The sequence below is a fragment of the Cydia strobilella genome, chromosome Z (assembly GCF_947568885.1).
Source record: "Cydia strobilella chromosome Z, ilCydStro3.1, whole genome shotgun sequence".
In the NCBI taxonomy this organism is placed as follows: domain Eukaryota; kingdom Metazoa; phylum Arthropoda; class Insecta; order Lepidoptera; family Tortricidae; genus Cydia; species Cydia strobilella.
Window position 1 is genome coordinate 16,880,717 of NC_086068.1, and position 25,089 is coordinate 16,905,805.

The following is a 25,089-nucleotide window of genomic DNA, read 5'->3' on the forward strand; positions in this document are numbered from 1 at the left end:
TACATAACCCACGCTTAACTAAAAACTGTCTTGTTACATGAACTAATATTAATTACAATTACTCTTTTAAATGAAATATATTCTTGCAGGGACTCCCTTAAACTACTAGTTCCTTAGCTAACCTGTTTTCTTTTAAATTTACGATTAAATGTTGGGGGTGGTTGAGAGCTAGTGGTGACGAGAGGTGCATAAGGGTATTGTATTAGGACCATATTTAATGCAGGGTACGTACTTTGATACGCGAGCTTACACTTTAAAACGACATCAACATTTGCATGCAGTATACAATTAAATTACCTTATAATAATATTTTACTTCAGTGTTTATTATAACACAATATTTTTCGTAATCTAGATACCTATTATTTCAGTAGAAAAGTAAATTAGAAGAAATGTTACTTTTATGGTACACAAGTTGTTATCTAGTAAAAAGTGGACGCTGATCATGACATTGTAGTTATTAAATAAAATTAGAAGAAGTAACAAATTGACAGTGGTCTTACAAATACGTTTCCACGCGTCGTGGTCTACTCTACGCCGGTGTGTCTACACCTTTACTTATTGAACCTACTTACATGCGTGCAGCCATCTTTAAAACATGCATGCAAATTTTATTTGCCTAGTCGTGGAATCTGACTATAGTACTAATATTATTTCAAAGATGACTTTACTACATCTACTAGGTATTAACATAATATTAAGTAGGTAAGTAAACAACATCTTCCCAAAACCGTTCACGAAACAAGTCATAAATGTGTAAGCAGTGAATATGAGTAATGAATGACCGTATGTCTAACGTCAATACGAACTAGGTTTATCTTATTCTGTGCAGCTATAAATAAACACAGTAAACAATACAGTAATATAAATTTTGACGTTGCAGGATTTCTCTCAACTGCAACTTTATTTACAAATGTCCAATTGGGTCTGCTTTATATTTTGCAGTCTCTAATCTTGGATGGGTAGTTGAGTATTAATGGGATGAACAGGATGTATTCAAGGGACGTCCAGATTAAACAAAATAGGCAACATAACATTTTTTTTTATAAAGTTTACTTAGGTTACCAGAAAAAAATGCTTACTTATTCTTCGATTCGAAAGGAAATCATTAGAGAAGACTGCAAGATATTCAGCGTTATTACTGCATTAATTATTATGCTTAAAAGTGTTAAATCATTAGTAACACACATATTCACAACTAATTTCAGATTATTGCTTGCTAAGAGAATTACACGTATCCCATTATGACTAAACTAATCAATAAATTATTATTAAACACATATAAAGCTTCTATAATTTAAATATGTGGCGGTGAATGTCGCTTGAACGGGATCAGTAGGCAAAAATCGTACTTAATATAATAGTTGCAAAAAAATACCACTTATTAAGCGGCAGGAGACCGAATCAATTTATGGTACTTATCTATAAATTATTGTTGCCCACAGATTAATAAAGAAAAATAATTAGTTAGGTGAAATTTGTTGCAATTTTTAAAACAGCTGATCCCGGTTCTTTTTTCGCTATACACCTCGTCTGTCAGTCCGCTAGCTCGCGTGTCAGGAGGGGACGTTCACGAATATTATATCCTATATGTTAGTGGATCGGCAATATTTCATCGACAGCTGAAATATAACCTACTTGTCTATATGAACCCTTATTGTTCAAAAGTTAAATTATGCACCAGGTTCAATGAATACCAATGTTCTTCTTGGTGTTGCATAATTTTTTTCTTAGATCAATTGTCAATAAAATGTTGCCGTTTTGGTAGGAAAACAACTGGATCTTAAAATACCCTTACACTGAACATTGATGACACAGAACATTCATATAGATTTAATTATGTTTGGATCTTCCCTTATTATTATTACGATATTAGGCAGCTATAGTGTAACACGAATAATTCGGCTTCATCCAATCTTTAGATATTCTGATCACACATGGCGTCCGGAAATATGGATATAAGCAGAACATTTTCCCTCAGTTAAATTGGCCCATTACTACGGTCGATGTCGATCGTCTCGATTCACTATTAAAATACATATCTCTCTTATTAAATTCGCTTAGTCGTAGGTAATATCGACATTTGCGGATGCAGTGTGAGCGCAACCTTTAAGTGCCTATCGAAGAAAACAAGAAGCACAGGGGGCGAACATCGCCCTGGAGATGATTCATCTCCGAAGTATAATAATAACCTTAACATTTAAAACAGGTTAAAAAAATAGGATTAGATTTGGATATACTAGGAAGGGGCTACTTGAGTACAGGAATGAAATATAAATAAAGCTTCAGGAGCTAAAGTCGCTTTCAAATCAGTGACCGGAGGCCGTATTCGAAACAAATTCAATATCTAATATATACATAATAATTATGAATAGGTGTAAATGAATAGTCGATATAAGGCCCTAGTTTTTGAGAGAAGGCGACAGCAGCGACGAGCCGCAGCCAGTACTCGAGCAGCCCCGAGTAGGGTTGCCGTAAAGGCGGTGAGTGGAAGATCGTGGGGCGCTAGGCGAAGGGCGCTGAAACAGTGTGTGAAACATTTACTTAAACATGTTGATCCTCTTGCCGGGTTGGTATGTCAAAACAAACTTACGAGTGTTTGCGCAATTATCTCGATATTCAGAAAATTCATTCTTATAATATTTCCCATATACCTACGCTAATATAGACTACAAAGCTGATGTGTATGTAGACATGCCGCAGAGTACTTGACGTTTCCCTAATCAACAGGATACAATACAAAAAAAACTAGATTCTTAATAATTAACATACGGCCGCAATAATTTCCTGAATGACAAGTATCCAAACCGAATAGAGAATCAACGCTCAAGGGACTTGTGGGTTTCTGAATCGCTTCCAAAACACTGATAATATTAATTAATCATCAACTGTCTTGTACAAGAGCATGAATTCACGTAGAAGCAGAAGGCAATTCAGAAACCTACGTCTAGCTTGTAAACCTCGGCACACGATGTGTTGTTCGTTCAGTAACATCGAGGCGCCCAAGTTTTTAACATTATTAAAATTGCCTTTTGGCGCGGCTGCGTACTGGCTGAGCCGCGGTGCCCCGGGCTCAGCCAGTGCCCAGTTTAAATGCAAAGCTGCGTGTTACATAAAACACGCTCTAACCTATAACCTATCCTATTGTACCTATGTTTAATACTGAACTTAATACTGCTCGATTTTTTCTATCAGTCTGTAGTCAAAATGTCCAAGACACGAGTATGGCATTTGAAAAATTCTTATTAATTAATTATATTTATTCTCTATTTAATAATTTGGACTGATATATAAACGCTGATGCTTCTAATGACGGACCTATCGAGCAGTCCAGAAATCTATTCAGTTTTGCAGCTATTAAATCGGTTAGGCCGAGCGTCACTGAATATTCGAAACTAGAAAATCTACAAATACATAGATCGTTGACATGGACGCCAATGGATACTGTGAGCACGACGAATTTACAACAGTAAATTTAATGACTGAAAATACGTCCAATTATTCATTGCGTTTATAAACTTATATTAACACTAGCTGGATCAGGGTTTCAGTGAGAAATATATTAAAAACCTATCTAATGTAATGAGATCGATCGGTGAATGTTGACGGACGTCGAAGCTCGTCGATAAGTGTATTTAGCGAAGAGTAGTGGCGTGCGGCGGCTTGAAGCCGTGCGTCATGCGCTCCAGGTAGCGGTGCAGGTCGTGGAAGCGCGGGCGCTGCGCTGGCTCGCGGCGCCAGCACTCGTGCATGAGGTCGTAAAGCTCGCGGCGGCAGCGCGGTGGCGGCGCCGCTGGTACGCGAGCACCGCGCCCGCCGCGCCTCCACTCGCTCGCGTTGGCAACCACCTATTTAGCAACACCGATATTTGAATTTCATCTTTGGACAGCAATTTTATAAAATTATAAGTTTTACATGAATATCACACATTATTGTTTGGTAGAGGTGAAATGCTTAGAAAAACGTTTAAATAAGACGTCCAGCCCATCCAGCCATATATGCCGCAAGTATATTTGGCAAGTTTGGACTGGGTGGGGGTCGGAATCGGGTTTATGTTTAGTATAGATAATGTGTATTTTCTGGTTAGTTTTAGTGTTTTTCTTTATAGTACTTTGCCTTATGGGAAACGGTCGAAGAGATAGTTCAGATCCGGAAACCGCTACTAAATTTTAGTATGCTGTTGGGCATGGTACTGGGTCTCCAAAACTGTCGGGAGACAGCGGCGCCGGCCATCTACTTCAGCGGAATGACGTCATCAAAATGACTCCCGCCTCGTTGCGAATATTGCATTTTGCCCCCAAATTATGCATCGCACATACACTTGTGGGGTATTAAACGAAAGCCAATAAAATATTACATATTTCACTAATACACTATATACCAAAATATACAATAGTTTAAGAGAAATTTATAAATAAATCAAAATGATGAAAAAAAAAATCGATTGTTTGGGTTTTTCAACCAAACCAAAAGTCGAACGTTAAAGCAATGTACTACAAAATTAAAGCTGATGTCTCAAGCCATACACTGATATCAAATTAATCAAAATCAGACCAAAAATGTGAAAATTATGCATCAAAATGTAGGTATTTGCTAGAACAAATGCATGAAAGTTAAAAAAATCGAAATTGGTCATTTTCAGGATAATCTGCATAAGCTTCTAGTATGGTATTAGCAATATAAAAAGGATCATAAAACTGCTGGGAGACAATTTCTATAGTGCCTGAGTGACAAATAATGGCGTCATACATGTGACCGCTGCCGAAATTTGCAAAATCTAAATTATAACTATACCATGAGTCATACTTACACGTATGCTACATCAAACGAAAGGTTATTAAATATATCATGATTCGTTAATACATTATTTATAAAAACAATGTATATTTTAGGAGCTACAAACAAAGAAAAACCACTTTTTTGAGAAAAGTTGGTGTATATATATTTTCCCCTCACTAGCTCGGAAAGTTGTCTTTTATCCTTTAAAACAAGCGGGGAAAAATGCATTTTATCCACTGGTGTGGAAAGCAATTTGACCTTAGATGGAGCGTGTTTAAGTAGCTTGACAGATAACAAAACGTAAAACGCTCATAATAATGATTCGTTTGATATTAATTATCATTAAACAAATGGTTTGAGAATCTAATAAAAAATACCAAATTTAGCTTTACTTAATGATTTTATGTCATAAACCTTAAAGTTCCATAAGAAACGTTTGTTTTTTAATAATGATGTTAAATATAAGTTGAGTCGATGCAATTTCAAAACGCATCATTGACATTTCATACGTCAGAAATGTCAACATTGTCAACAAAATTTTTACTTAAAAACTAAAATACAGAATTTCCAGTTTTTTGTTATAATATCGTAAAAAATGAGTGATTTCAGTGATGAAGATGATCTAACGCCTGTGGATGTTGCACTTTCTTCGCTATAGTGAGGTGAAAAGTTTTGTGTTACACACGGGTGCAAATGTATTTTACTTCTCGTGTGTTGAAACACTTGCTACGCTCAGGATTCTATTTTAGAACCACTCGCTTTGCTCGTGGTTCAACTATATAATCCTTTCGCTAGCTCGTGTTTCAATTCCACACTCGCGGATAAAATACAACTTTGCACCCTTGTATAACAAATAACTATTTATAGCTCAACTAAAAACGTTATAACAATGTTGCGTCTAGTATAAAAGAAACCAGTTATTCAACTACGTCACAGCTTAAATTTTTAATTTCCGATAAAAACTGTGGAAGTTGTACAAAAAAAAAACTAAAGCGCGCCAACAATTCTACCTTAATGCGCTCATATGATGCAAAGAATAGTCCTAATTATGGGGTAATAAATGAAAGAACATTACATAAAATACATGAAAACGACATTTTGGAGTGGAATCATAATTTATAAAGTGAATGAATGAAAATTTATTTAAAAAGAAACCACTCCAAAATTATTTGTACAACTTCCACAGTTTCTATCGGAAATTAAAAATTTAAGCTGTGACGTATAGTTGAATAACTGGTTTCTTTTATATTAGACGCAACATTGTTATAAAAATTTTTTTAGTTGAGCTATAAAATATATATACACCAACTTTTCTCAAAAAAGTGGTTTTTCTTTGTTTGTAGCTCCTAAAATATACATTGTTTTTATAAATAATGTATTAACGAATCATAATATATTTAATAACCTTTCGTTTGATGTAGCACACGTGTATGTATGACTCATGGTATAGTTATAATTTAGATTTTGCTAATTTCGGCAGCGGTCACATGTATGACGCCATTATTTGTCACTCAGGCACTATAGAGATTGTCTCCCAGCAGTTTTATGATCCTTTTTATATTGCTAATACCATACTAGAAGCTTATGCGGATTATCCTGAAAATGACCAATTTCAATTTTTTTAACTTTCATGCATTTGTTCTAGCAAATACCTACATTTTGACACATAAATTTCACATTTTTGGTCTGATTTTGATTATTTTGATATCAGTGTATGGCTTGAGACATCAGCTTTAATTTTGTAGTACATTGCTTTAAAATTCGACTTTTGGTTTGGTTGAAAAACCCAAATAATCGAATTTTTTTTTCATCATTTTGATTTATTTATAAATTTCTCTTAAACTATTGTATATTTTGGTATATACTGTATTAGTGAAATATGTAATATTTTATTGGCTTTCGTTTAATACCCCACAAGTGTATGTGCGATGCATAATTTGGGTGCAAAATGCAATATTCGCAACGAGGCGGGAGTCATTTTGATGACGTCATTCCGCTGAAGTAGATGGCCGGCGCCGCTGTCTCCCGACAGTTTTGGAGACCCAGTACCATGCCCAACAGCATACTAAAATTTAGTAGTGGTTTCCGGATCTGAACTATATTCCCATAAGGCAGTGCATTATTAGTTCTATGTGTACGTGTTTGTTTTAGTTTTTAACATTTGATAATGGTTAAAATCTATATGTGGAATGTGTGACAAGTTTTATGTTATTGCTCACTAATAAAGGTACTTAAAAATAAGACGTTGAGCTGTCTCTTACTACTGAAAATAATGCAATATCGTATTCGACAAAGTGAATATAAGTGAATATTAAAGCTACATATGTACCTAATATATCCGGAACAAAATGCTCATAAGAAAGGACTTCTATATATGTGTAATGTAGGTACCCAGGTATTCATTCACGTAATTTTTAGACAGTAGGTAGGGCAAACCTTGGCATATCGGTGATACTTAGTAATTCGGTGATACAGCGTTGTTATCTTACGCTAAGCTCACAATGGTGAAATGTAAGCAATTAAATCGCTGCCAACCCGATTGCAAGCATCAAAACTGATAGCTGCCATCGATTTTATAGCTTGCATTTCCTCGTGGTGAGAACTGTGGAAGATAATAATGCAGTATCACCGAATAACCAAGTATCACCGATAAGCCAAGGTTTGCCCTACATTGTATATTCTCAAATGTAAACACAAAATAATTACATACCTGGTCATCATCCATCTCTTCGAAAGGTTTAGCCGTACAGTACGTCAGCACCTCCCACACAGTGACACCGAACGACCAGACGTCGCTAGCAGGCGAATACATACCCTGCGGTAGAATTATTAAGTAATTGTAAAAATATAATAATCGGTCAAGAGCTTGTCGGGCCATGCTCAGTGTAAGCTTAAGTAGTTACCATTTTGCCAGAATAGGCTCAACGGGGCTATTAGTTTAGTAAGTAGGGTAGATAGACTGGGTACGGTTGTGCCAGGGTACGGTAGTGACAGTCGTTATAACATCGAAACTATACGGATTGTGGAGTAGACTTCAAGGGGAGAGAGAAGCGCGCGGCATACAAGTCTGAATACACTTCGCAATATTCCGACAGTAAGCTCCTGCTTACTTTACCGTCGCGCGCTGGCCAAATAGCTTTTCAGTCAAAAGTAGGTTTTTTTGTTCGATTTATTTTGATAATTACCGGTAATTGGGTACAGATATATTACCTACTATTTTTTTTGTTATAAGTTGAACATTAGTAGTTAATTACGAGTGATTACGAATTACGTAGATTATTAGGCTCAGACATGGCGGTTTTTTGTTTTTGAAAGTGTGGGTTGGGTACGCTTGTGACAATTTTTATGATGATTTAAGATGCCCAAAAAAGTTTGAAGAAGACCGAAAGATCGCGCCTGCTAATATGAACATGTTTATGAAAAAGTAAAACGCGGGATTTGTTTACGGAGAGCTGCAGGAAAGCATGAACAGCAGTTGTCTTAATATATCATACGTAGCGCGGAATATAATAACATTAGATGTTAGTTACAGAGTGCCTCAATATTTAAAAAAGAGAAAGTAATTTATTTATTAATTTATATAACCTTATGCACAAATAGAAAACCTTACAGTACAAAAGTGGGACTAAATGCTATAAGGCATTCTCTACCAGTCAAACTTAAGGCAGAGCAGAGAGATTGTTGGCAGTGCTACTTCTACAACAACAAACAACAATAAAAAAATATAATTACATACAGACGTATAAATATACATATACACACAATATATACATATATACCTAAAGACAAAACATGTAGAGCTTATACATACATTATGAATCATACATAGTGATCGCAGATATAGGGTATTATTCAATGCAATATCTATTCGTTTCTGATGGGAGCGAATTTACGGGAGTACAGACGCGTCTTCAGCGTCTGCGTCAATTAACACGAGTGGAAGATAAGCTTTAATCTGAAATCAAGGACCTTTTAGAGAGACTCATGAACGTTAGTTGTTTATCAGTAATGATGTTTGGCGCGACGATTTCGTTGTATAAAATAGCTAATTAGTAATAGTCACCATCAGTAGGCTCTCCCAGGCCATCCAACGCAGGGGGAAGCGCGAGCCGTCGGCCATGACGTGGTAGTCCCCCACGAACTCGTCGCAAAACATTGCGTAGTCCGACACCTTAACGCTGAGCTCCTCACTTACTGTTACGTTACTGAAAATTTGGAATATGTACTTAATAAATTAATAATGTACTAAGCCAAATATTGTACCTACTTAATTGGGTAAAGTCAAGAAATAAGAAGGAAACGAGATATGGCGCCCGCCGAAACTTAAAAAATACACGACCAGTTTCAAAATTTAAGTTTTTTTAATCATTTAAATATAAAAAATCATACCATTCGATTCCTTACATATTATTCAACAATAAATTGTATGGCAACTATATACGTAAACGCAATATTTCACCGTCAAAATAGCAATTTAAAATTTTCCATACTTTAAGACGTCACGATCAAGTACCGTTTAGTAAGGACCGTTTCGTGTGCATATACATATAGGATGACTCACGCTAGACCGGGCCGGGCCCAGGCCGGAGCTTACGGCGCTCCGTTTTCTATGTAACCACGTGATCACCGATCAGCCGTCATAGAAAATGACGTCTGATGGTCTAGCTTTTTTATTGCTTTAATTCCATAGGACAGGGCTCGGCAAACTTGTGAGAAGAAGAGCCAGTTGCCGTAGAAATCCTTAGTTTTAGGAAGCTCAAAGAGCCGCAAATGTGATTTTCAGCAGTGTAAGGACTCTCAAGGGGTAATTCGCATGATGACAGCAACAAAGAATCATGGAAAAAAATTGGTTTCAAAGAAACATATGTTAATATGATTCTAAAAAATGGCCCAATTTCAGTATAAACATTAGGATTATTAATATTTACAATAAAATAAAAGTGCAAAATAGGGTATTTGACTGTATTTAAAATAAATTATTTTACACCATGCATGAAATAAAGCACCAAAAGATTAATAGAGAAACGTAGACAGCAGTTATTTTTAAACACAATTTCTATTTTAAAACCCGTATAAAACTATAAAGAGTAGGTAATTTGATTGTGACGTCACATGCTAGTGTTTCATATAAAATCCATAATAGCAAAATCGTTTTAACAGTTCGAAAAAAGAAACTGATTTGACTAGTAGTCAAATACCCTATTCTCCAATCGGCCATTTAGACTGAAACACCAATCAGAAGCGAGCCAAACCGTAACGTCATCATTCCATGACAGGTTTCTTTAACCAGCATAGACAACCTCATTGACCGTGAATACCGTGATCCATACGTCCTCAACGAACAGTTTGAATGTACAAAATTTTTATTTTATTTCATCATTCAATATTGTGTTTTTCGGAACCAATACAAGTGTACCGACAATATTAAAAAGAGTTTAAATTTTTTTCATCATGTCAATTGTATAAGCTTAAAGAGCCACAATTGTACCTCCAAGAAGCAGCACTGCATGCGGCTCGCGAGCCGCGGTTTGTCGACCCCTGCTAAAGGAGTAGGACATTGGATCCTCAAAACAAACCGGCTCGATTAATACCATTAATAATAATAACTTGTTTTCTAGCCTATTCCCTGACTTTTTGTGGCGGTAAGACATTTCTTATATATACCTATACCAAATTTACTAAATAAGGCTTACCGAGCGGAGAGATCCCGGTGCACTAATTCGAATGACTCCAGGTACTTCATGCCTGCTGCGATCTGGCAGCATATGTGAAGCAAACTCGAATAGCTGAAAGAAATAGTTTAGTTAGCTTATACGTGAAGACGCTCTTGGTAGGTGTTCCATCTTACGCACAATCGTTAAACGGGAAAACTATGGCCAGACTCGTGCTGAACGAGTGTGAAAATTGACACGGCATTGCTCGAGTATTATATTTAAATCCATACTATATATTATATTTACTTTACTATATATTTTATTTATTATTTATTATATTTACTATATATTTAGATTGCTATGAGATATTTTCCAGGCGCTATTCTTACTCTAGCTGCGGTTACTAAGTCCACGCAGACGAAGTCGCGGGCAAAAGCTAGTAATATTATAAATGCGAAAGTCTGTCTGTCTGTCTGTGTGTTATCCACTCTTGAACAGTACCTTCATTAGGTGTAAAAGTAGATGCTAATCCAGGTCGACTTAATCAAACTAATTTTTTTACACGCTTAAACCGCTGAACCGATTTAGTTGAAATTTGGTATACAGATAGTTTGAGTCCTGGGGTAGGACATAGGATACTTTTTATCCCAGAACTCACCCCTCAAGGGGGTGAAAAGGGGGGTGGAAATTTGTATGGGGAATCAATAACCGCTGAACTGATTTAGATGAAACTTGGTATGGGAATAGTTTGAGCTGCGGGGAAGGATATAGAATAACTTTTATCCCCGAAATCATTCCTTAAGGGTGTAAGAATGGGGTGGAAATGTATAGGGTGGACCGATTTGGGGGTGAAAAAAGGATGGATTAAAAAGCAGATTTGTTTAAGAATTAAGGTATCCCAATCACTAATTCCACGCAGACGAAGTCGCGGGCAAAAGCTAGTATACAATAAATAGAAATACTTTTAGCATATTTGTTTGACATGGTCATCTCAGAATATTCTACATTTTGCTATACCTACTACATACTACATATATACAGTGAAGGCGTGGAACTAGTGATGTGTCATGCCACTGCATGCTACCAAGTGTGAACCATTCACATGCAGTAGGTATACGTACTTCAATTTGTTGTCCGGTTTCAATATCGTAGGCAAGGGTGCAGCGTTGCCGCGGTCGAGCGCTGCACACGGAGGTTCGAGTAGACTCAAGCCGAGCACTCTGGCGAGCTGTGGGTGTTTCAGCCCAGCGCCCCATGTCGCCTCTCTGGCAAACGCCGCCCTGGAAACGTAATCACATAAGTAGTTAACAATCCGTCTTTATTGGCACTTTGAGGTCCAGATGTGTGTGTTATTGTTATACGTAATTTACAACATTACTAGCGTACATACTTCGAAAGCACCTACTACTTATTAAAAGACAGAAAATTAGAAATGAGTAGTTCCTGGACTTTTTTGTTTTTTGGGACCCAGAAATTATTTTTTGCGTTCCCGGGAATTCGATCTTTTTTTGCGGGTAATGAATGTCCCAAATTCACAGCCATTTAAACAGCTTATATGAACCTAGTTAAAAGGATTGTAACCCATTTTAGTACGTACGTTTTATTTGCATGTATATTATTTTATTTTTATTAGAATTATTAGGTCCATTCAATTTGCAATAAAACTTTTTGATACTTAATTATTGTTAGCTCTGAGTGGCACAGTGATTCAAGATTAGATAAATAAATAAATATTAACGAATATGAAGCATATAATAGAATGTCATACATACTAGACGTTGGAAGTAGCTACTCGTATTGAATAAAAATATTGTACTAAATGCGTATTTTTTGTTTTATGTACCACGCATAGCCGATTTTTAGAGCTATTATTACTGATGGTTAATAAAAGTCAGTGAAGCGTAGATATCCGCTACTGAAGGGTGTCTACTCTTCTGCCTTGTATCGGATAAGAAAAGTATTTATTTTGGATACAAATACATCCATATTGTTAGTATAATAACATATATTACGTGTGTTAGTAGAAAGTATGATTATAATTACAATTGACATGCAAATACATCCAGTGAGCGAGGATAGGGCTGTTCATCCTCTCAGCGATCACCTTCAGGAGAGTGTTGGTACTGCCCCGCGCCCCGCGCCCTGCACGCGTTCGCCCAGGAACGCCACTCACTTGCGCATCACGGCTTGGAAACCGTCAGTTCTCCACGCGGCGAACATTCCTGACGCGCTGCAGTGCCAAGGCAGCCCCAACAACCCCCTGAAGGCGTTATTGTACTGGACGCGCAGAGCATTGTAGGCTTTTTTGGTTTTAGGTATAAAACCAGTTACAATATGGATTGAAAATGTAGTATGTAGTAGTAAAGTAGCACGCAAAATAAGTAAATTGTTACTTGATATCGCTATGGCACCCTCGCCAGAGAGTCTTGACAACTACAAGTCGTCGGCGGGTGCCGCTCGGGGACTCCTCGTCGCTCAGCTCCTCGATACCATCCGTCTCGCATATCTGGAGCTGCAAAAACAGATTCTCTTCACTACCTTGCCTCATATATTATACACTTATTGGTAATGTAACGGCGCATCGAATAACACCGGCCAATTTAAGAAAAACAAAATTGAGTGCCCACATACTGCCGGGCAGAAAATTATATATTTATAATTTGTGAATGTGAGCTTGCATGTTTACTCAATCACGCGAAAGTTTAATAAGTTTGGTTACAATTTACGATACAGATACATTGTTATAGGATATAATTTATTCCGGAAATCATCCCCTAACACTTTGAGGTTGCACATCGCAAAGTTGCAAAGGCATGGTTAAAATAGTTCTGTATTATGTAATTGTAGTTATGTGAAAATAACGAATAAAGTGAAAATACATAAAAGTAAAATAAATAACGAGGTCCTGGTTAGTATTATTCATTGGTTCAAGACATGTTACCCATTACAAGATCTATCAAATACCTACTTTGTTTATGCATACATAACAAAATACGCGCCAGCTATTCTACCCGACGGAAGAATTTGAACGGATTGCAGATTTTTTAAATCCGCCTCAATCCTATGTTACCAATTACGACCCGGCGATTGAATGCCAAAAATGGGTATGCAAATGCAGGTCCGCTTCGCTTGGCTCGGTTTTCCATATGAGTACCTATTCGCTGCCGCATCATAGGAATGTGATTATCTAAGGTAACGTGAAGCAGAAAGGAAAAAATAGGCCAATCAAATTAGATTTTTTCAAAGAATACATTCCTAGCAAGCTGGAAATCGTTTTAATACCTCCATTTGATCCTAAATGCGTGTAATCCGAGTTAGCGCAGGCCCAGGAGGTGTGCATCTCTCTCCCAACAATTAAGTACTGCCACACACAGATGGGCATTTCTCAGAGGTGACGTTCGGTGCGTGACTTCGGTGACGATATTTTTTTACTTTATAGATATATGATGTTAAAATTAACAATTAGGCTTAAAATTAAAAAAATATTGGTGGTGAAGGCCTCCATATAGACGTAAGGGTTTGCGAGATATTTAAGGTTTTCAATACACTGAAATCAAACACCGAAATCAATATTCATAAAAAGATTGCCAATTAATTCAAAATTTACTAAGATTTTAATAAAGCAATATTATTTTAGCACTAAAATAGTTTTTATATCAATTTTCTGCTTTTTGTAGATTGTACTGTAAATAAATAAATACAATAAATGTTACACACTTGCGCTTGCGCTTAACAGACAAAATTATGTATTTATTTGGACATGCACAATATGCACATGTTAGAAGCATATGTTAACATTTACAATTTAAATTATCAATGTAAAGTACAAAAATAACGAACATTTTATAGTAAAGATTGACGTTGGACTATTTTTTGATTTCGGTGGTCAAAAAACCCACCGAATCCGCGGTAATTACACCCACTAAATTAAATTTTAAACGCTATTACATAATTACAGAAATAATAATCATAGTATTTAAAAGAGTTTCTAATATCCAAATGACATACCTCTGAAGGTGGCTTACGCACTATCAAACCGAAAAAAGCACAAGCACTTAAACAATTAATTGCTTCACCGAATTCAAAAAATAATAACCAAACCCACCGAATGCCGAACACACCTTTACGAAATCCGCTAGCAGACCGGGAGCCGACGTCCGCTCTCGCCGGTAATCGTGGCGCGACTGAAGCTACCTGCGCACGCGGCGCGGCGTTCTTGGTATATCCCGTTTTAAAATGCCGACAAGGTTTATAAATTCCAGTGAAATCACGCCTTGCCGCGGGACAAGTTAAAAAATTGGATTTATTTGATAATATTAATACGTAAATTATTTTGAGTCAAATAATAGACTATTGTAGAATAATTTTAATAACAAAATTCCGTGAGACACAGACATTAAATATATTAATAACGGGTCACTCACGTATTTTAAGTCGAAAACGCTCGACATGTTTCACTCCGTACCGAGAAGCGTCATCAGGAGCTTGCGTCGACGGCGACGGACCGACGCAGACTGCGGGCCCCAGCCCTCCGCGCCCGATGACTCGGCGCGGGCGCCGGTGGCGGCAGGGGGGGCGACAAACTACCCTCTTTTACGGCATTATTGTCAAAGGATGGGTTGGATGATGATTTGACAATAATGCCTTACAACATTAAGTCCATATTTTGTACGATTGTATTTTCTTTTGTGCGATAAAAATAAAATAAATAAATAAAAGTTTTCCAATTGTTTTTGCTGATTAAAACCTACTTTTGACTTGAAATATTTTTTTCACCTCAGCAGCTCGAACAAGCCTACTTTCGTCACTCCCTGGAGTGAGAAAAGTGCGACTTTCCTCACTCCAGGGAGTGAAACAACGTAGCTTTTTAATTTAGTGAAGGCCATGAACTTCATACTTTTATTACATTTTTTTTATGGTATGGTACGGTACGGCACGGTACGGTGCGGTGCGGTACGGTACGGTACGATCCGGTACGGTCCGGTCCGGTCCGGTCCGGTCCGGTCCGGTCCGGTCCGGTCCGGTCTCGTCTCGTATGGTATCGTATCGTATCGTATCTTATCGTATCGTACATATTATAATACTTTTTTTTTTGTTTATTCTGTGTAATTCGAAATACATTTTAACCTTTAATATGTTCTCACTACTGAGGTGAAAAATTATGTGTGCAACACGAGAGCAAAGTTATTTTACATCTCGTGTTTTTGAGTCCCTCGCTACGCTCGCAAGAAAAACCAACTTTCCTCTCTTGTTGCACAAATAACTGTTTATTTTTTATTTTATTTTTCATTCTTTCAACATAAACCATACATATCGCAAAATATTGACCCTATAAGTATGAATATGGTCTCATTCGATTCAGCTCAAAAAAATACACGAAAATGACACCTCACTTGCCCAGTTTGTAAACTGCATATTTTTAAATGAACCCCTTGACCATACCCCCCGAAAAGGGGGTCAGAACCCTAAATGTTGATAGGACTCGGCAGATCCTCATTTCTAGTTCCAAGATACTCGTAAAGATAAAAAACAAAGTTTCATGGATGTACACATTTTGCCGCCAAAATATGCTATTTTTCCTGTACTTACATGGAATGTCTTACTAGTTAATAGTATAAGTATACTTATACTTATATAGTTATAGTCCAGGTGTATCAGATGCTGATGGATTTGTGTGATTTAATTGAGATTTTTTTAACAATAAATTCACGTGTTTATTTAAAAACCCCACCTCTGAGAAATGCCCAGATTATTTAGATCACGTAAAATGACTTGCGCCCTACCTATTAAGGCTGCCCTATCTTAAGTTCAACTCTGGCTACGGGCCAGTTGATGGAAAATTTGTTCTAATCATGATGAAAACTGATATCTGAAAAGGTACCAAATTGCCGCCATTTTGAATTTCTTTATTAGGGTTCCGTACCCAAAGAGTAAGTAGGGTCCCGCCCTATTACTAAGCCCTCCACTATCCGTCTGTCTGTCTGCCTGTCTTTCTGTTTGTCCGTCTGTCTGTCACCAGGCTGTATCTCATGAACCGTGATAGCTAGACAGTTGAAATTTTCACAGTGATGCATTTCTGTTGCCGCTATAACAACAAATACTAAAAACAGAATAAAATAAATATTTAAGTGGTGCCCCCATAAATCCGAATACGCCTTTTCACTAGTGTCTGATCCACCTGAAACCTTGCTGGTAGTGCCATTGTAATTGATAGGGGGTTCCTTCTGCATCGAGTGCTTTGGCAATCCAAGGAAAAATTTATCTCCTAAGGTTGCCGAAATGTATGCACACCTCCTGGTACCTATTGCGCAAACTCTTGGATTTACGGATTGGATTGGATTACACGCATTTAGGACCAAATGTAGTTTTTATAAAATTAATCTTTAAAAAAAGTAAAACCGACTTCAAACGGGTTTTTTTATATTATCTCGTTTTATATGCGCTGCAGCAAACTGATACGTTTGAAGTCAGTGCCAAGCCAAATATTAAAAGCGTCAAGTTGCCTTAAAACCGAAGCCAACCCTGGTATAGTTTGATAAGAACAAAAGAACCAGTATTGTAACTATTTAGCTTGGCACCGTTTGCTAGCGCATATAAAACGAGATAATATTTAATTTTTTCCCGTTTGCAGTCGGTTTTACTTTTTTTTTAAATTAATTTTATTTTCCCATTTGTAGTGTTTCTTCATCTGTCCGGCCAAACTGTCACTAAACATTTTTGCACTTCGGGTTATCTAAGCTACCAAGATTTGAGGAGTTGGACCTCATGAAACCCATCATCAGAACTAGACCTTAATACAAATGTTCCTTCAGAACTTACTTGTGCTTAACAAATATAACGAAGAGGACTTAAATCGCCAAAATTTAAATATGCGTTGTTAAAGAGTCCCGTTCTGGTCATCATCAGAAGTTCCACTTCAACAAATGTTACTGGTTTGGATGAAAGTGCTTGGTTTGTTGATGCAAATACTAAAACCGATATATGTATGCCTATAAGATTTGAGGAGTTCCCTGGATTCCTAATGGATCCCTTCATCAAAACTGGGTTTTTACAAAAACGGGACCAATTAGGGACTAATTATTATAATAATAAGTACTGATCATCTGTTTGGCTGTTTCATGGACCTATGCCTTCATTTGATATGGCCACTTCAACTTTTAAAAAATTTGGAACATTCAAACAAAAAAATAATTTTCCAAATCGGCTCAGAAATTACGGAGTTCTGAGGTAACATACATACAAAAAAAAACAAGTGCGAGTCGGACTCGCGCACCGAGGGTTCTGTACATTTTCATTCTGTACATAATTTTAATAATGTATTTTTTATGTGAAACGTGAGTGAAAGGTAAATTGCGGCTTACGATTTATGACGTATAAAAAAAAACTACTTACCAGGGGCCCTATTCGAGATGCACAACTGTCAGTTTCGGCTTCAACATCAGTTCAACAGTGGAATGAATCATCAGATCTCGTTCAAACCAATTTTCGGTGCAAGTTTGCATGGTAATGTACATCATATATTTTTTTCAGTTTTATCATTCTCTTATTTTAGAAGTTACAGGGGGGAGGGGACGTCACACATTTTACCACTTTGGAAGTGTCTCTCGCGCAAACTATTCAGTTTAGAAAAAAATGATATTAAAAACCTCAATATCATTTTTGAAGACCTATCCATAGATACCCCACACGTATGGGTTTGATGAAAAAAAAAATATTTTTTGAGTTACAGTTCCAAGTATGGGGAACCCCCAAAAAATATTGTTATATTTTTTATTTTTGTGTGAAAATCTTAATGCGGTTCACAAAATACATCTACTTACCAAGTTTCAAGTTTTCAAGTATAGTCCCGAAATCGAGACTGCAATGTTTTAAACTTTAATTTTTTGACTGACCATAAACTACGCACTTCTCGACCTACTTTTTAACCGGCAACGTTGACTTTGCCGTCCATTTTTTAGAAAAACTTTATTCACAACCTAACTAATAAATACACACTTTTATTTTTATCATTTGTTTTAAAAATAAACACTTAGTAGGCGGCGTAGCGTCTGCCATACCATAAATATTCCACGATTATTCTTCCAATTTGAAAAAATCTATAAAGTCGAACTAAGTTTCCACTGTATCCGCAGGCTATTTACATTACACAGCAGTGTGTACTTGCGTTTAAAAGAAATATAAGTATCGATATGTTCGTATTACGTTTGATAAATAAGCAATGCGCCTGCAATACTTTGTTGCCCCAGAATAAAATGATTTGTTTGACAAATATAACTTATGTCAGTCCCAACAGCTGACACAAATATAACATAACGGCGCATCATTTATTTGATTAAAATCCGGAAAGCTGAAGAATACGCCAAATCCCAGCAACTATCTCTTTTCCGTCAATCGCACAACAACTGCTGATAAATAGTAGTACCTATAGTTATTATGTACAATTTAACAATTTGTTATGTTTTTGTATAAGATGTCATGTTTTGGAATGCGGTATCGAGACAAACCCTACGGGTTTACCGATACTTTGTAAATTACTTAGATATTGTTGTTGTAATTACTTAACACAGACGGAGCGATAATATCAAGGGCCTGACACTCTTTGATAAAGAAAGATAGTCTTATTGCGATTCCTATAAGAGGAAAGAGAAAATAGTGCCATGCTTTGTCCTTATCACCGACCGGGTTTTTTTTTCATGGTCGGGTTATGGCAGCATAGGTAGGAGGCGATGGCGAAATACCGAAATTTATAAGAGTGAAAGAGAAAAAGGATTATGCTGTCATACATTAACCTGTCAATGCATGAATATGTCTTTCTCTTACCCCTGGTCGCTCGGTTTCATGTCTGTAACTACTATACTATGTCTATGGATAATATATATTAATATACTGTAAGATACCGACAGATATCTTATAGTATAACTAAGCACCACACGCGACAACGATACCAAAATATATATCGCTCTCTGTCTAGCACCTACTTACATTGTAAGAGAGACGAAATATACCAAAATATATCGTAATATACCGGAATAAGTATATCGTTATATATATTTTGACGTATACTTACACATAATACATATATCGTAATCCCCTTACTGCATGTAATGAAAAATATTTGTTTAAATTTGAACTTTACCAGCTGTCAGTAGAGTTGAAGGGTTAAAGCAATTATTTTCAAATAGTCTCGATGTTTTTTGGATTGAACTAAGATTTTTCAGGGATAGGTGGTATCAATAACTTTTAATTGTTTAATTATTTTATTTAACTAAATGCAATTAACAAAAACACATAATAACTTAAACATTGAAGCGTCAAGTTACTAATGTAAAAAAATTAAACATTTGTTACTTATATGATTTTGCGTAAGATAGACTCCATTCAGTCGTTTAAAACATGCACTTAAAATCCTGCATCGCTAAACGGGCATAAATAATTATGTGCGTATATCACTCTTGCTTAGAAAACATAAAAGTTAAATTTACGTTTCTATTTATGGCATGCGAGAAGTTTACAAAGAAATAGTTCTTGCAATATAGCGAGGGAGAGAATTTCCCGTATATTCGCAGAAGCCTACTTTGGCCCAGTTTCTAAGTTTACCGAGCGTAGAAAATGGCTTTGCGCCTAGCGGATATAGAGGCTCTGGGAAAAGGCCGAAGGTGTCGTTAATATTTTTCATGTTTCGTCATTTTAATATCGCCGTACATGGTAAGTACCTACAATATTTTATTTTATTTAATAATTTATATCTAATTAATGCCAAGAATAACATTCAGATTCAGATTAATTTTATCTATTATATTAAGGGGCCGTAGTCGATTTTGGAGCAAACATTTAAAATTGATAGATTTAATCGTTGAAATTATACACGTTTTGTTACGTAATATCTAAATAACAAGTATTGGTTTCTATTAGCACGTCTTCTCATCTTGCCTCTTAATAGTGAGGTCGCGAGCGTGCGTCACCGGTAATATATGAAAAGAAGGGGTAGTTTTTAAAAATTCATCAAAAATTTATGGTGGTAAATTATACAAATTGATGTATAAGAATAGTTTCAGCAAATGTTGTAGATTGTTTAAGTATCAAAATTATGTTGAAATTAAGTCGATTTTCAGAGAAATTGTCACTTGTTTTGAAGTAATTTCTGGAGAAAATTTATTTCGTCTAACTTTCATTTACACTATTTCAAAGTCATAATAATAAAAATGTAGTCTGATAAACGTCAAGTACAGGATATGTGTAATACAAAATTACCATGTTTAGCGGTCCAAACTTTACGAAATTTACAAATAAGAGCGACAAAATCAGTGCTTTACACGCGTTTACCTAAACGTCCATCAGAAAAGCCAACATTACTAATTTAGTTAGTCTGTTTTCAATAAATTGATCTGATAAAAGGTAAGATAAGAAGACGTGCTAATAGAAACCAGTACTTGTTATTTCAATTAGGTAACAAAAGGTGTACAATTTCACCGACTAAATCTATCAATCTTACATTTTTGCGACTAAAATCGACACCGGGCTCTTAACCCCTGACGCAAAAAGACGGGTGTTATATGTTTGACGTCAATGTCTGTCTGTCTGTGGCATAGTTGCTCTCTAACGGATGGACCGATTTCGATGTGGTTACGTTTCATGAAAGCGAGTTTCCTTGCGGTGGTTTTCAGCTATGTTTGATAGGAATCGATCCAGCAGTTTGAAGAGTATCAGCTCTTCCAAAATGATGTAAGACCTTTTTGGGATAAAATAGATATTTTTGGGATAAAGCGCAGGGGGTTTATAAAAATGTCAATTTAATAGTTATACTCGAGGTTGAATACAAAATAAACTTCCGATGTCACAAGCTGTTAAAAAAGCATTTGAAAACCACCTGTTATCGGTGAAATAAGAAAAGTGTACTAGAAGCTAACGGCAAACAACTTGGGGTTGTAACCGAGAGTACGTTGAAAACAAAGTGAGTCTCAAACTAATGGAATTAAAGTATTGTTTGTTCAGGTGTCCCGCAGTTCTGTGTACATCGCGTGGAACAAACGCTCGCCGTTAAACAACGGGCATACAAAAAGATCAGGTCGGGCGTCCGCTACGGCGGGGACACGAGGGAAAATCACAGTCACAGGTTTTCGTATAAGTAAATGTGTTCGTTAAATATTATGTTTGCGTTAATAGGTCTTATAGTATTTCGTACGTAAATATAATATAAAAACCGGTCAAGAGCATGTCGGGCCATGCTTAGTGTGTTACCCTTCCCTTCCGTCACAATAGGCTAAACTGGAGCCATTAGTATAGAAGATTGTTAACAAAGGCATTAAATGCGACGTTTTCAATCAAAGACGAAAATTGATTGTATATTTATACTAAAAACCTGTCAGAGCGTCCTTATGGAAAGCGACAATGTGGTACCTTTTGCTTGAAAACGATACAAATTATGCTTTTCACCCGAGTTAAACAATCTACTTTTCATATCGAATACGACAAAAGCAAAAAGACAAGGCAAAGCAAGACGTAATGGTCATGATTTTTTCCTAAGATCTTACTTTCAATCGGAGACTGCATATCTGGTCATATAATAATTCATAGCTAAAAACATTAAACTGCAATATTTTGGGAAACTTGAGAATTGTAAAATGATTTGTTAATTAAAGTATTATTAAAGTATGCTAAAACTGCCAATAGTCAACGGCATTACTCATTCAGCCAATGAAACTTTTTTAGAGAAATTAAATATAGTTGGTCAAACCAATTTGTCAGTCAGTAACAACCAGGAGAATTATACTCATCCCTTTCTTTTGAGTGCTAGTACTAGTGTAAGACAAAGATAGTATGATTCTCTCTGTCTATGTTTGAAATGAGACAGTCCTTTGACAAACTATATAAATAACAAATGAATGGGTAAAATAAGCAATGTTACATTTTACTTTATTTGCATAAATAATGCTAAATAACTTTAAAAAGCTCATTTAATGTTGTAATAACGTTTATATAACTGTGCCTGTACGTCTTTTTACTATGAAGGGGACAATTTTTGCGATAACTAAAAAACGGCTAAACTCAAAATATTTAGATTAGTACGGTTTCACTCACTATAGGCATGATGGCAGATTTTGAAAAACTGTCCTATATTGTTAAGAATCATAAATTATTTACTATGAATAACATACTTCTGCATTTAATAAAGGTTTTGTAGAAAAAAAACTACATTTTAGTTTTTAGATTTTAAATTCGCTCCAAAACGCTTGTAAGTGTCATGGCGTCCCTAGTGACGTCAAGTTCATATAAACAAAACGCACGTTCTAGGCGTTCCTTAGAAGCTTAATAAATAATTTGTTTATTTCGTATTATTAAATATGAATACCAAAGTGTATAAATGTTGTGCGGTTCCTCAGTGTAATAATACATCAAAAACAACTCCTAATAAGTTATTTGTGCATGTTCACACAATAAAACAACACGAAACAAGTAGTAGTAGAAACTTGCAAGGCGAGACAATGGCCGTAGTGCTTAAGACTCATCTTTATTTTTGCGAAGATCATTTCGATGTATTTAATTTATGTTTTAGTTTCTATACCTAAAAGTATCTATCTTGTTTGAGGCGTAACTTTAATATAAAAGTTGCATGAGAGTAGGATTTTGAGGTTAGGCTTCAAATTACACTAATATTGTCTTTAATAGATTATGACAAATTTTATTATTAACCTGCTATGGAATACACATAAAAAGCGATTTTACAGGATTTGGATTTAGTTAATTACTTAAATTAGTATGATTTTTATATAATTATAAATATTGTTTATTGTACTTACAAGGAACTTTTGACATTTATAAATTCTGCTGAACAAAAGTCTTCGTTTGATTGTAAAAACTCTCCAAGCATCATCACATCGATTCTAGGCAAATTAGCACTGTTTGCCTTAGTAAATCCTTGTTCCATGATTCAAGTTATTATTATTAGTTAATATTCGGTTTAAACTACTTAAATTGAATCCGTGAATCGTAAATAAAATAGCAGGAGAACCAGTACTTTCAGTACTTTGGATACTTGTTTACATGAACATGACGTCATTCGCTCTGATTGGTGTTCACCGAATCATGGCGGACTTGCGTATTTTGTAATTGTATTTTAACAAAACATTTATCAATCTCACCAAATATAAAAAAATAAATGCGTTTTTCGTATTCTACGACTAAGGTTTTATTAAATAAGTATAATATTTTAGTGACTTTTAATTATTGTCATCATGCCTATTGTTTTTACCTAATCGCTTTCGGCGACATGTTTCGGATTCGTCGGGTATCCTTTCTCAGGCACGAGTTTATTTAATTTATATATCCATACCAAATTGCAGCTTTCTAGCACTAACACTTTCTTTGCTTTGATCTAATGTAGATGTTTCAGATTACTGTCCGTCGTAATTTACCCGCTAATAGACGCTACGAGAGTGAACATCGTGAGGAAACCGGACTAATCCCAACAAGGCCTAGTTTCCTCTCTGGGTTGGAAGGTCAGATGGAAGTAGCTTTCATAAAAACTAGTGCCTACGCCAATTCTTGGGATTACATGCCAAGCGGACCCCAGGCTCCCATGAGCCGTGGCAAAAATGCCGGGACAACGCGAGGAAGATGATGAGACGCTACGAGTGTGATACTTTTTTTTACCGAAAATAGTAAACGTCCCGTCATCTATACTAACGTATATCATATTTTTTTTATTTTTTTTATTATTAACAATATATTTACCCGGCATTACAGACAAGCCAATACACCGAGAAATTAAACATTGCAGATTACACAGTATACAAACACATGAACTATACATATATAAGAGACAATTAATGTAAGTGACATTAAACATAAGTGCTGGACAGCCTGCCATCCATCAACTCGCAGAACTTTAAACATTCACGGCACACAGTCGCCCATCTCCAAGCAAACAAGTCACATTCAGGTGCCGATGTCAGGAGCGCATTGAGCGGCGTCAGCGCACGATAGAGCGGCGAATTCCTATGCGACACCGTGCGCGCCGCCGGCACTGCCAGCAGTGGACGCGCTCGCGGTCTCAAAGGGATTTTTGGCAAGTCCGGAACATACAGCCGTAAAACTCGAGCCACAAGCTCCGGGCAGTCTGACTCACCACGCAGTATGCGACAAGCGATGGTCAGCAGTGTATTGTTGCGCCTTAGGGAATTATATCCGAGGCATCCAAGTAAATATTTCGTTGGATACATAAATGGATAATAACGAAATCTTTTTTTAAATAGGAATCTTAGGAATGCCTTTTGGATTTTCTCCAGAAGTAAGGCGTAAGTGGACTCGTACGGGTGCCAGATGATTGACGAGGCCTCAAACTTACTTCTGACCAATGCGCTGTGAATCATCTTTATGGCTCCAATGTCCCAGAAGTCCTTGACACTGCGGATCACGAAGCCTAGTCTCTTAAAGGAACTATCCGCGAGTGTACGAATATGCTCGTGAAAGCTCAGGCGCTCATCAAAGGTTACACGAAGATCTTTTACGGAAAAGACCCTGGCAATCACCTCAGTTCCCAGCATGTACTGCTCAAGTTGGGGGGTAGCTGAACGACTAAACGTGCACACAGAGCACTTCAATGTATTAAAAAGTAGCTTATTAGCTATACTCCAGCTAGTAACCGCGGTAATATCCTC

General features: G+C 36.4%; 1 protein-coding gene across 1 annotated transcript in view; it reads right to left on the reverse strand.

Annotated features, from left to right (window-relative positions):
• Positions 1-2,382: 2,382 nt before the first annotated feature.
• LOC134754186 (epithelial discoidin domain-containing receptor 1-like) overlaps positions 2,383-25,089 on the reverse strand; it is a 297,747-nt gene continuing 275,040 nt past the window's right edge. The window contains exons 13-18 of the mRNA XM_063690321.1: positions 12,826-12,944; positions 11,554-11,712; positions 10,472-10,564; positions 8,842-8,983; positions 7,489-7,593; positions 2,383-3,847 (exon numbers count right to left, since the gene is read on the reverse strand). Of these exons, the coding sequence (XP_063546391.1) occupies positions 3,635-3,847; positions 7,489-7,593; positions 8,842-8,983; positions 10,472-10,564; positions 11,554-11,712; positions 12,826-12,944 (831 nt within the window). The 3' untranslated portion in view covers positions 2,383-3,634. The remainder of the gene's footprint in view (positions 3,848-7,488; positions 7,594-8,841; positions 8,984-10,471; positions 10,565-11,553; positions 11,713-12,825; positions 12,945-25,089) is intronic.